Source organism: Schistocerca piceifrons, chromosome 2 (genome assembly GCF_021461385.2).
Source record: "Schistocerca piceifrons isolate TAMUIC-IGC-003096 chromosome 2, iqSchPice1.1, whole genome shotgun sequence".
NCBI classification, from domain to species: domain Eukaryota; kingdom Metazoa; phylum Arthropoda; class Insecta; order Orthoptera; family Acrididae; genus Schistocerca; species Schistocerca piceifrons.
The window spans coordinates 574213423-574227306 of NC_060139.1; the positions used below are offsets into that span (position 1 = coordinate 574213423).

The following is a 13884-nucleotide window of genomic DNA, read 5'->3' on the forward strand; positions in this document are numbered from 1 at the left end:
TCAGCAGCTGCCTTTTTAGGCATTGGAGTTATTACATTCGCCCTGAAATCTGAAGTTACTTCTTTCATCTCATGTGTCTTGCATGTCAGATGGAATAGTTTTGTCATATCTGGCTTTCCCAAGGATCTCAATAGTTCTGAGGTCATGTCATTTATTCCAGGGGCTTTGTTTTTATTTACATTGTGTATATATTCCTTTCACCCTTCTGTTGTTTACTTAGCAGTGGCTTGTCACCTGAGCTGCTGATATTCATACAGGTACTCTACTTCTCTGCAATGGTCTCCTCAATTTTTCTATAGGTTGGTCTACCATTCCTCTAGTTATGCGTGCTTCTGCACTTGCATGTGGCTGATAGCCATTCCTGCTTATCTATTTTGAATTTACTTCATTTCATTTTTTAGATGTCTCTGTTCCTTTTCAGCTGCATCATTTGTTGCATTTTTATATTGTCTCCTTTTGTCAATTAAATTCTATATTCCTATGCTACCCAAGGCTTTTTAATAGGCTTTATGTTTTTACCTATTTGATATTCTGCAGTGTTCACTATTTCATCTCTCAAATCTACCAATCTGTTTTGTATTAATTTCCCCCATTTTCAGTCAAATGCTGCCTCCGAAAGTTTCAACAGCCTCTGGTATTTTCAGTTTATTCAGGACCAATCTCCTTAATTCCCAACCTCCTTGTGATCTCTTCGGTTTTAATCTGTATTCTATAGCCTATAAATTATGGCCAGTGTAGTATAGTTCTATCTGCCACTGGATGTAGTTCTATCTGCCACTGGATTTGTTTCGCAACTTAAATCTGATTTGCATAACTCTTAAACCAAATGTTAGCAGTCGTTAAATTATACTCTGTGCAAATTTCTTCAAGCCGGCTTCCTCTTTCATTCCTTTCCCCCCAGTCTGCGTCCTACATTTTTTCCTTCTCCTTCTCTCCCTATTAATGAATTTCAGTCCCCCATCACAATTAAACTCTCCTCCCTTAACTATCTGAGTAATTTCCTTTATTTCATTATACACTGTTTCACTCTCTTCATCATTTGTGGAGCTAGATGGCATACAAACTTCTGCTTTTGTGGTGGACGTTGACCTTTTGGCAGTTTTGGCTACAATGATACATTCACTATGCTATTCAAAGTAAGTTCCTTGTATGATTACTTTCTTATTCATTATTAGCACTTTCTGTTTAATTTTCTGTTGGCAACACTGTATTGAGCTGGCCAGAAGTGCAACCACTTCACTGATACCCACTGTATTTAACATATCCATTTTCTATTTTAAATTCTATAACTGACCTACATGATTAAGGGATTTAACATTCCACACTCAAACCTATAGAATGCCAGTTTTGTTTTTCCAGATGAGGACATCCTCATGATTAGTGCCCACCTGGAGATATGTATGGGGGAATATTTTTACCTCCAAAATATTTTAACCAAGAGGCTCCTTTCATCATTTAATCGTGCAGTATAGCTACATACCCTCAAGAAAATTAATGGCTGCAGTTTCACCTTGCTTTCAGCTCTCTGCAGTACCAGCAGGAGTCCACATAGGCTAATATTACATGGTCATGTTTGTAAATTATCCAAACTACAGTCAGTGAAAAGGCTGCTGCTCCTTTTCAGGATCATGGGTTACTGTGGCCTCTGAGTTGTGGTTCCAAAGTATGGCTGTCTTTATCATTAGACATGCAGACTACCACACAATGGCAAGATCCATGGTTCACAAAACATTCTATAGTTTTAGGTAATATTAATATGTAGGTGGGTGTATGAACGGTAAGAATCAGGTTCTCGAACTTGTTCTAAAATGTTTGCATGTTTACAGTGACAGATCTCATACATAGACAAATTAGTAATTTGTTACATTTCCTGTTTGTTTGCTAATGCCAAAGTTAATGGTACCATGGATTAATTTGTTTAAAAAGTATGTTTTATGTACATAAGAATATGTCTGAACAATAATGTTTGATATTCGTTCCTAATTGTATAGTACACATCTCTGGAAATGGTTGGTTGTCCCTTGCCCATTGGTGTAGACACACAGCAGAGTTGTGCTTAAGGTCAAACTAAAAAGATTTCTCATACAATACTTCTGCTTTGTTGGATTTTGCTGCTCGCAGTGTCGATAATGTGAAACAGAAACATACTTGCTGGTGCTCAGCGTAATAATTTTGTTGATGTGCGTTATCATTTGTAAATGAACATTATGTACCCACTTGCGAGAATGAATTGTTAATATCCTGTAAGCTGACTTGTTTCACATGATTAATATAACAGAAGTGATACAGAGTACATGAAAACCTGAGTGTTAGCCACCCCGACACTTAATATAACTAGGAGCTTCCTCTCAACCTAACAAAAAATATCAGACTACCATGTGTCCACTCCTAAACAGAAATAATCTCATGATTAGAGACAGAAAGTGAGAATGGATATATCAAGAAGCGCTCAAAATTTTCAGACCTTTTCTCACAAGGGATCCCATATGAGACTTTAGAGAGAATGAGCATGGTTGTTGCACAGTAGTTAGCTGGCATACCTGAAACTGGTCATTTTAATGGTGTGAAGAGGCAAGAAGTGTAGTGATTGAATCTCTCAGGGTGTTTTGTGTGATTCTCAAGAATCTGACTTTTCTCAAGACTTTCAGGTAAGAGAAATTTCCATTCCTACTCACATCCTTTCTCTCTCTGTCTAACAAGATCCCCTCTGCCACTCACAGTGAAGTGCAGAATTACACTCTTACAATTATATTTCTTGAATAGTTGTGTATTATGTAGCCAGGCAATATTATCAGTGTAAGTTTAGTTCTGAGTGAGTATATGAACCTAGACTACTGGCAATATATATTGTTACTCAAAAGAAAATTATTGCTATGCTGAGGGTTATGCATACAATTTGTAAATAAGAAATTAACATTTCAGAAATTTTCAGTAAGTGTTCACAATACATATTGATAGTTGTCCTATAACAGCTATTGTGAGCATGCAGCCTAACTATAAAGAAAAAGTTAGTCAAGTAATTATTGCCTGTACATGTAGCTTTTTGAATACTGAGTCATTTGATTTCTTGTTTTATGAACCTGTGTATAATGACTGCTAATTTTATTTATTTGTATATTTTAAAGGTATTTGCAAAAGTAATTATAACAGGGAACCAACAAAACCAGCAAGGACAACCAGTAATGTTAACAACATCTCAAGCTGAAGGACTGACTACTGGACAGCCACTCAAAATAGTTACTAGTACAGGACAAAGTAGTACATCTACACTATTGGCAAGCCCAACTAAAGCTATTACATTAGCTCAGGCACAGCAGATGGGGCTGATACAACCTACAAGAATTCATTCTGTGGCTCCAAGTTCTCCCAGTAAGGTGAGAAAAAACACTGCTGTTCTTCTGTTTCAGTGGTTTTAATTGTATTTGGATTTAATAAATACAAAGCATTAAGTATTCAAATGTTACTAGTATTCTGTTATTTGTCCCCCCTCATCTCTCTCTCTCTCTCTCTCTCTCTCTCTCTCGTAGTGAATGTGGAAAGATTTTTTCACGGGAAATTGGTGAGGAAAGGTCAAGACATGGGCAAACAGGTACTTCACAACAGCAAATATTGCTAAGGGAAGTTCTCAAATAGTGGCACTAATGAAAATAAATTTGTAAAGGGAGAAGACCAGCTTTGACAACAGGCTACTAATGGAAACAGATTGACTTAGAGTTCATTAAGAGACAAAAGGGGAGGAAAGATGGAGGAAATAAAATTCATAAAAAAAAGATGCTAGCATAAAAAAGGGGATGGGCATGAATGAGGCAGAGGAACAGTTGTTTGATCAAAGCATGATTATGGATATCAGATAAATTTGTATAGATCCACCTGAAGTCAATTGCAGCAGGACATAATATCACAACAGTGGTAAAAGGCTAAAGATTAACTGTTTGCACTGATATCATTAAAATATGAGGTATGCAGAGCACTAATTATCAGTCCTCCTAACTTCCTTCTCCAAACGACCTCCCTCAGTCTCATCTCCTTTTTTCTTTCACCATAGAGCACATCCATTGTAGTGCATAGTGGCATCTCAGTCAGATATTTCCTGCGAGTGTAGGGCGTACACTCAATGTTGCATCTTTACGGTCATATTTCTGCTTAGAAAACTCTAAACTTCACACGTAATGCCCTCTGCACTAATTGCTTTTGTCTTCCACGCATTTTGCACTCACCATAGCTGGTTGTTGTAGTATTGTATCTGGACCCAGGAATGGTCATTATTTGCGTTTTTTGGGGAATTGTGCTCGGTCTTGTTGCATATTGGAGTGGAACCTGACAATGTGGAATGAGCAGTGCACCAATTAAAGCACCATATGTAACAGATATTGTCGTAGATGAGGGATGGTGAAGATGGAATGGAACACAGTAAGGAGACAGATGTTCATGAGAACTTAAGATTATCACAATGATGCTCTTGTTATCTGATAAAATATTTTGAGTGGTGGTAATGTTGGCAGCTGGGCCAAAACATGTTCCTCAGTGGCCATCTGTGGTGTCTGCTCATGGTCCTCTTGGGCGCACTTATTTGAAATGAAATGGCAACACAATTGATGATTATTTGGAGAGCCCAAGAACATGGTGACTGACTTGCAACCCTGATTCCCAAGATCCTATCTTAATGTGAGCATGACGTGTTCACCGAAGTCGTGATGAATTAGGTAACATTGTCCATGGCCCAGCATGCCACCTGCAGCAGATATAAGGATGGAATGATGGTGTTGCCTTTGGAGGACGCAGTTGTTAATTGTTTCTTGTGTAATGGCATTCAGTGTTGTGCATAAGTTGTGCAAGGCATATTTACTTCCTTATTTGCCTGGAAGTTATTGGCCTCCTGAGAGATGATTTTAGGATCTGTGATTAGTTGGAAGTAGGGAAGGGGGTAGGATTGTAGTAGTGTGTGGGGGCATTTATTTAAAATGAATCTCATAATTAATTTCCTTGGGAACAATGCTAAACATTTTAATAATTGTACCATATTCGCAGTAAGGTCACATGACGACATTGATTTAAATGGCCCTGTACACATTGAGGAATGTGAGATTTCAAGTCTTTAAGGATAAATTCTTTAACAGGTAATTTTCCCTGAAAATAATTAAAGTTCTTTATTACTGGGCTGTTGTGGGAGGCAGTCTGTTGCAGCGAAGTGGCACACCCCTGGTATATGATGGATGGATGGTTTGCATTTAAGTCTAACTATGAAAAGAAAACATTCAATAATTCTGTGTGTGCTCTTGGTATGTGAACAATTTGTATACACTTACTTGTTCAGAATGTAATATGATGTTAGTACTGGCCATCTCTAAAGGTAAACTTTGATATTTATGCAAGTCATATGAGTATTAATTCCCTTGTACCATTTACATTATTCATTGAGTAGGTATTGAGTAAATAATTTTTAGAAAGTGAGTACTCTCCCTTTTGATTTGGCAAATAATTTACCCAGTCTTGGAGTAAAGTATGGGATTGATAACTGCATGCCATTAATAATGGCTTTCTAATCTCCACACAGCTGTGTTAAGTTTTTTGAAATATATATTCTCGTAAGTGGCGTGTTCCAACAACTGGAAGATAAGGATTTAGTCACTATAGAATATTCTGGTAGATGTAATTATACTCTTACTGTGTCTTTGATTTTATTGTGAATAAGGCATAAATGAAAAATCAGTGTTGTCAAAGATGGTAACATGTGCACATTCAAAGCTGCTGCTCAACGTGAACTGAGGAAAACAGGTTTATAAATTAATTACCCAAGTCATCTAGGGCATGGAAAGCTATTGTTCTGGATGTTAAAGTGATCTGTTTGTTCATTGATAAACTAAAATATGATATCAGATATGAGTGTGGAATAACTAAAAGCAATAGCAATTAACTCCTCCTTTCTGTGACTTTCTGTTTGTCTCGCAGCAGGAAATCCCCATCCCCAGTAAGCTGTAGGTTGCTTGTAAAAATAGAGTGAGGTCAAAAAAGACATTTTGCAGAAAATGCATTTTTTAAAGAAAATCATATAAAAAGCATTTTAAACTATTAACAGATTTTTACAGTTTCTCATGAACTGTTTGGATGAATTCTTCTGTCAACACCCTCCCTTTCCTCCTCCTCCTCCTCCTCCTCCTCCTCTTCCCCCCCACCCCTCCCTCTCTTCCTCCCAGACAACACATACCGCCATATATATGGATGCATATAGCCTCCTTGCTTTCAATACTTCAATTTTTTCGCTCTTTCTTAATTCAGTAAAATTTCTATTGGATGTCACTAACTCTAGCTGAAATACCTCTTGATTGAGGAGCTGGTGACTTCGCTGTTTAGTCTCTTACTGGCAACATAGGAGGAGGAGGGCTGACATTGAGAGATTACTGACTAGATTTTCAACTGCCACCATGCCTTTGACACACAAGCTTTGGTAAGACAATTATAAGACTATTAATCAAAACAAATTTCTAGAACAAGTGTTTTTGACTCCTGATCTCTCTCGGTTGAATAATGGGTCTCTCAATGGTTTTAGTCTAGGACAGTGATGTTATTTAATTATAGACCTTCCAAGTCCCACCTACCTGCTGGAAGGCACATGACAATTTATGTGATAGTGACCATTTCCTGATGGTTTTGTCTTTACCACACTGATACCTGACTGGGTGCTCTCTGTGCTAGATCTTCCAAGAATACAATTTGATGTATTTTCAGTGCCTCTCTGTTTGACACTCCACTACATCAGACATTTCATGTCGATGTCCTCTTGGGTGCAACTAGTGCAGTGTTACTTGGGACAGAAATAGCAGCCCCCTTTTTCCACGAAACCCCTCTTCAACAGCTGAGAGAGTGGTGTGCTGACCCCAAGCCCCTCCATATTGCGTCCAGTGATGCCATTGGCAGAGTGTGACATTGCAGTCAGTCAGTACTGGTGGGACCGTCAGAGCATGTGGACAGAGTTTACTTTTTACTCCCAGCTAAAATCAGTCTCGTGGTGGAGTCAACAACAGATTGCCATGGCCACTAAACACTGAAGGTAGCCCTTACGCAATGTGTGCATCATCTATCAAGTGACAGTCTTACTACCTTCAAAGGCCCTGGCCCTCTATCTGACATAACGTCAAAATAAGAAATGTTAGAAAATTTTTGAATTGATATAGAGCTGTGCTATTTTTCACAGGTATGGACCAGATTACATTGTTTGTTACTGTTATCCCTGGCATATCTCTGAACTGGGGACTGAGTGAGGTGGTGCATAGGCATTCGGGAGGAAAGTGGCTCATATCTCTGTCAGGCTTTTAGTGATCTCCCAGAATTGCTTCAGACAGTTGACAGGATGGCTCCCTTGAAAATTTTGTAGCTGATTTCCTTCCCCATCGTTTTGCAAACCTAGCTTGTGCTTCGTCTTAATGACTATGCTGTCAACAGGATGTTAAACTTTTCAATATTCCTTCCTTCGTTTCTTTCTTTCTTTCTTCCTTCCTTCTTTCTTTTAACAGGGGTGGTGGAGTCCAGTGTTGCCAAATTGTTATTGCTGAACAACAGTGAATTTCACTTGGGCTTGGTGCGTGACAGCTACCCTTCTGCCTGTCATCTTCAAAAAAGGTGGATGGAGAGTGACAGTCTGTCCTTTGCCATGGAACAATTGGAAGCTCCATGGTGCACTGGCATTGCACTAAGACACAGGTTCAGGTCTGACCTCGTACATATGAGACCTATGTATAAAAGGCAAAGGTCATATAATCCAGTCTATGGGTCCTCTCTGTGCATTTCATTACTATATTAATAGTACATACATATATTCGCGTTCCACATAACTTTAGTGACTCTTGTGATGTGTAGTTAATAAAATATTACTATTATTGCCTAGATAAATGTAGTAAAAACCATGAGTGAGAAGTGTGTGAGCTGCTGTAGAAAAGTTAGTTCTGGGGTTCTATGCAGGTGTTGTGACAGATGGTTACATTGGGAGGGATCTAGTGGCCAGGGAATTGGGGAAGTAAATGAGTCCAGAGTATGTTCAACAGATCGAATAATAGCTGAACAGGAAGAGAAGATTAGAGCCCTTAAGGCTGAACTGGATAATGCTGGAGAAAAACTGATGAGGTTAAGGGGGGAGAAGGGTGAAGACAGATGGGAAGTGGTAGCAAGGAATAGGGCCCATAGAAAGAGATCAGTATCTGACAGTTTCATCATTCAAACAAACAATAGATTTGTGTCTATATCTCAGTTAACAGAGGAAGAGGCTTGAGTAGATGTAAGTGTAATTAAGATTCAACAGATGTTCACCTACAAACCAGTTGTTAAAAAAAAAGGTACAAAGCAGGAGGAAAGTTCTGTTGTTAGATGATAGCTGTGGAAGAGATGTGGGCCAGATCTTGCAGGAAAGATTAGGTAACAGGTACCACATCACAGGTTTTTCAAGCCCAGTGCTTGTCTTAGCCAAGTGACAGAGGATGTAGAATCATGTTGTGATAGTGGGTGGAGCAGGAAGCAGTATTGGTAAAGAACATGACTCCAATATTGAGTGTGACCTTGTAAAAATAGCATCTGCAGTGAACCATACGAATCTTGGCTTGGTTCCTGCTTTCGTGTGGTATGATTGGCCCCTATTGAACAGCTCTGTCAGGAGGGTCAGTATGGAGCTAGATCAGCTGCTTCGGGAGGCTACTTTGTCAGGCATTGGTTTGGTTCCTGTTGGTGCTATTGGTAGGTGGGACTCCACAAAGCATAGTCTCCGTATCAGTAGGAAAGGAAAGTGGAAATTGGCTGGGATGATAGCATAATATTTGGAAACTCATAGGAGTACCTCATTTTGGGTTAAGAGAATTAATAAGAAGCCCAGACAGGGAGGTACTAGGGATGTTAAAAAATATCACAAAATTCTCATAAAAGCACAGTGAAAAATAATGTCAGTGTATTGCATCGGAATATCGAAGGATTAAAAAAAGTAAATGAGCTTCTTGTTTTAGAAGATTTAGAAACTGAGGATGGAATAAATGTGCTATGCCTGTATGAACGTCATATAGTCACAGAGATGAAAAAGGTAAATGTAGGTGGATGTAAGCTTTCAGCACATATAAGTAGAGACATTTTGGAGAAAGGAGGGTGAGTTGCCAAATATATTAAAAGTCTTTAAATTTCTTCTTTTTATTTCTCTCCTTTGCGCTACTTACCACCTCCCCCCTCTGCACCTTCTCTCCTGCCCTCCGTCTGAACTGCAGTACTTCACTGTCCGCCACTCCCATCATACTATCCCTACCTCTCCCCGCCCCAGCCTCCTCCTTACCCCCACCAAGTCGCCACTACCATCATGCACTGGTGCTGCTGCTCGCAGTGTGGTTTCAGCTGTCTGAGACTGCAGACGTGTTTGCTAGTTTTGTGTGTGTGTGTGTGTGTGTGTGTGTGTGTGTGTGTACTGCTGACAAAGGCTTTATTGGCCGAAAGCTATGATTGTGTGAATCTTTTTGTTGTGCCTATTGCGACTCAGCATCACCACTATATGGTGAGTAGCAACTTTCCTTCTCTGGTATTGTTACAGACTCAATGAAAAGCTTGTCAACAAAAAGTCAGAAGTAGAAAATATTTTTAATGATCATATTTTAAGCGTTGTCGAGAAAATAGGATCCAGCTATGGATTAGAAAATGCAAGGCTGTGTTTGGAAGAGGTAGCACTTATGCAGTTTGATAAAATTGAAATTCAACCCACCTCTCCTACTGGGATTAAGAGAATAATAAATTTTCACTCAAAAGTAAAAGTTCGCTTCGATGAAATTTTCAACATAGTACTAAAAGCTTTTCCCCATCAGATAAGTAGGATTCTCAGTCACATATGTAATAGCTCACTGAAATAGGGCATTTTTCAGGTAGACTGAAATATGTTATTGTTATCCCATTGCATAAAAAATGGGATTGGTGTGATGCTAACAACTATTGCTCAGTCTCACTTCTGATAGCCTTATACAAAATTCGTGAAAAAGTAATGTACTCAAGAGTAGCTTCACATATTTGTAAAAATGTAGCACTAACAAAATGTCAATTTGGTTTTCAAAAAGTCTTTTCAATAGAAAATGCTGTAAAGGCATTCACTGGTCAGATATTAAATGTTCTGAATAATGAACATCACCCACCGACCTGGGTGATGTTCATTATTCAGAACTTTTGACTGTGTGAATCATAAAATTCTTCTAGATAACTTAAGTATTGTGGTATGCATGGGATAGTGCACAAATGGTTTAATTCATATGTAGCTGGAACAAAGCAGGAGGTTGAAATTAACAGCACAGATGGTCTGCAAAAATCAGCAGAGTCCTCTAACTGGGGAGATATCAAGAATGCTGTCCCACAGGATTCAGTCTTGAGTTTATTGTTCTTAAAATATATTAATGACCTGCCACTCTATATTTATGAAGATGCAAAGCTTGTTCCTTTTTGCTGATGATACAAGTAATCACACTTAACAAACAAGAATTATCCAAGGAAATTGTAAATAATGTCTTTCAGAAAATTATTAAGTGGTTCTTTGCAAATGGGCTTTCACTAAATTTGAAGAAAACAAGGTATATACAATTCTGTGCAGAAAATGGCATAAAACCATTGATAAATATAGGCCATGAACAGAAGTCTGTTGCTAAATCAGAATATTCAAAATTTCTGAGTGTGTGCATTGATGAGAAATTTAACTGGAAGAAACACATTGATCTTCTGAAATGGTTAGGTTCAACTGCTTATGCTATTAGAGTTATTGCAAATTTTGGTGATAAACATATCAGTAAATTAGCCTGTTACGCCTGATCATCTTCACTATCCTGGGTTGAATCTGGCTTTGACACAGAAAGGGGTGAATTATGCAGCCACAAAAGTCTTTGGTCATGTGCCAAATAGTATTAAAAGTGTGACAGATATCCAATCAGCATTTAAAAACAAATTAGAAGAACTTTTGAATGACTATTCTTTCTACCCAATCGATGGGAGATATATTTAATTTTGTGTAATGAAAACTTATGTTCCAAATCATTATGAAATGTCATATTCATGGTAATGTATTGATGTAATGTAATGTAGCGTCTCCTCTATTCTAGTGGCTATCGGTGCTACCTCTGGATCATGGGGTCCCGGGTTCGATTCCTGGCCATGTTGGGGATTTTCTTTGCCCAGGGACTGGTTGTTTGTGTTGTCCTCATCATTTCATTAGCATCATCATCATTCATGACAGTGGCTGGATTGTACTGCATAACAAATTGGACTGTGAAAACATTGGGGCTTTGTACGGGCTCTGATGCCCGTGCAGTTGAGTGCCCCACAAACCAATCATCATCGTCATCATCATCATCATCATCATCCTCATCCTCTACGCTTCATAAATGAGATGAATTGTTTTTTTGTCTTACACACACAGGTAACGTGACTACCCTGTATTTGTCAACTAAACAGAATGCCATTTCAAATTGAATACATTATGCTGCTTCTGTAATACCTGAGGAAATGCAGATTGCTCCACTCTTGTATAGTTTCTTCTCTGCTTCCTCCTCGTCCTGTTTCTTTCTTCTTCTCATGACAATACTCTTCAAAAAGTTTTCTCCATTCTATGTTCTCTAGTACTGTTCTGTACCATCTTCTTAACATTCTTCTTCTTCTTCCTTCTTCTTCTTCTTCTTCCAGTATTCGTGCTAAGAACACTACCTTTGTTGTCATTCTCCCATCTATTCTAAGACCATGTCAAGCCAATGTCAGCTCCTTGTATAATAGGGTGCAACTCAGCATTTGTTCTAGATCTCCATATATCATTATAATGCTGAAGTGCTTCGTAATTTTTGCTCAGCAACTTCCATTCAAATATTTTGACTTGCTACTTGACAATATCTGTTGATACCCAGTTTCACATTTGTAGGTTATGACTGGCCTTATTAAGATTTTGTACTTGCAGTTTAATCTGCTTTTATAGCTGTTCAAAGCTCTTATCTTATCCTGTTTGGAATTTGGAAGCCTGGCCTATGGATTGGCTGTTCCATTGGTATTGTGGTTTGTAGACCCATTTCACCTGTCAGTTTGATAGATGCCTCTCCTTTCTGACAGTTCTTCGTATTGTTATTGAGTACCCCAGTTTGAAAATCATGTATGCTGGTGGCTCAAGAGGTTTTGAATTGGCAGCTTTTAGCTTTGAATAAATGTATAGCGTAGGGTCTGGATTCAGTAGACAAAGTGGCCTGACCGTATCATGCTGTCAGTTTCGTGAAACTCAGAGAACATAATCCTGATAATTTTACTAATCTTTCAATAAGGGCTGGTCTGTTTTAATAGCAATTATCTTATGTAGTGTCAGCATGTCTAACACTAATCTGACTAATCTCATCTATATTCTTAACAACTAATAAATAGTTTCCTATAGACTGAACAAAATAAGGTAACATTGGTGGGAGACTGTGTTGTTTGGTAGTGCCCCTGATGCCACTTGCTCATATGATCAGTACTTGGTGCACCTGCAGATTACACAAAACATGTATGTACAGATTGTTGCCCTCGTTGTTGGAAGGGAGAGGACTGTAGAGGAGTGGTGGTAGGAGCAGCAGCTGTAGAGAGTGTGATATACAGTGAATGGAGTGTGTTCATTCTATTCCAGTAAATGTCTGAAAGTTAAAAATGTTACAATCTATTTTGGTTTATTATAAGTTAAGGACACAGCTGAATTTTTAGTACAGCAGGCTGTATCATAGGCTGATGCCCTTCATTTGTATAGTGAACTACTTTCAACTTCGATTGTGTAGTTACAAACTGTGCTGCCAGAATTTAATAAAATAATCAGTTGCTTATGTATTTTACACTACATATTCATTCTCCCTCACTTTCAAGATGATTTTCTTTGTGTATTTCACGTCAGTATACCACTGTGTTGACAGTTTGCTTTGGTTTTCAGTGTCCATTGTCAATTGCTTCTGCCAATATGCTTTCTGTTTTGTGCACAGCATATCCCTCTGAGCCCATCTGAAATCTGTGCCATTCAAATGGCAGTGATAAGACGACTTTTTTGTTTTATCCAGTGAATAGTGCCATGTGTTCTGGAGACAACTGTAGGCACTTTGTCAAGAATTGTTGTATGATAAGAGCCATAATCTGTTAAAATTATGGAAGGTGCTAAGCTTGCCAACAGAGATCCCTCGAGACACTGACGATACACGTTCAGTTTAATTTCTTCTTGGCTGTTGTTGATATGAACTTCATAAAATTTTGCACAAACCTAAGTGACATATTTGTATCAAAAAGAACCAGAGTGCTCCATTTTCTCAAGGCAGTGGTACTGTGACAGTTACAGTTTTCTTTTGAGAAATCTTATTGTAAATGTTGGGAATCTTTTTGTTAGCTATTGAAGAGCATTAGAAACAGTACACCCTTCCGTAAGAAAGCTTATTTATCTTGGCAGGTAAAAAAAGTTTCAGGTATTAATCTAAAGCAAAATACACTCCCCTCGGGTTACCAAAATTTGCCAAGAACTTGATTTGGATACTCCAAACTGAATATGAAATGCTAAGGCTATTGTCACTGTGATGATTCACTTTATAGATAAATGTAAGTGTACCCATGATAGACTGCTGCTGATTGACTATGGAACAAAATAAAAAATTGTTATCCAGAATAAACTTCCACTGTGACAGTGCCATGAAACACACAGGTGCATTCAGTACCGTGGGTGAACATCATCAAAGTGTGATACTATTTCCATATTTCAAATACACCATCACGCACGTTAAAGTGCACTGAATTCAAAGTATCCAGTGGTCACTGTCAACTCTTCCAATTTAGTTTGATAGATTGTTTGATTTAAGGCATCCTTCTAACTAATAAAGAAAAGATAGTCAAATCATCATCATCCTGCAT

At 38.3% G+C, this 13884-nt stretch overlaps 1 protein-coding gene across 2 annotated transcripts in view; it reads left to right on the forward strand.

Annotated features, from left to right (window-relative positions):
* LOC124777430 (protein lin-54 homolog) overlaps nt 1–13884 on the forward strand; it is a 283077-nt gene that overhangs the window by 55943 nt on the left and 213250 nt on the right. For both annotated transcript variants that reach the window (XM_047252830.1, XM_047252831.1), the window contains exon 3: nt 3126–3374. In XM_047252830.1, coding sequence (XP_047108786.1) covers nt 3126–3374 — 249 coding nt within the window. The remainder of the gene's footprint in view (nt 1–3125; nt 3375–13884) is intronic.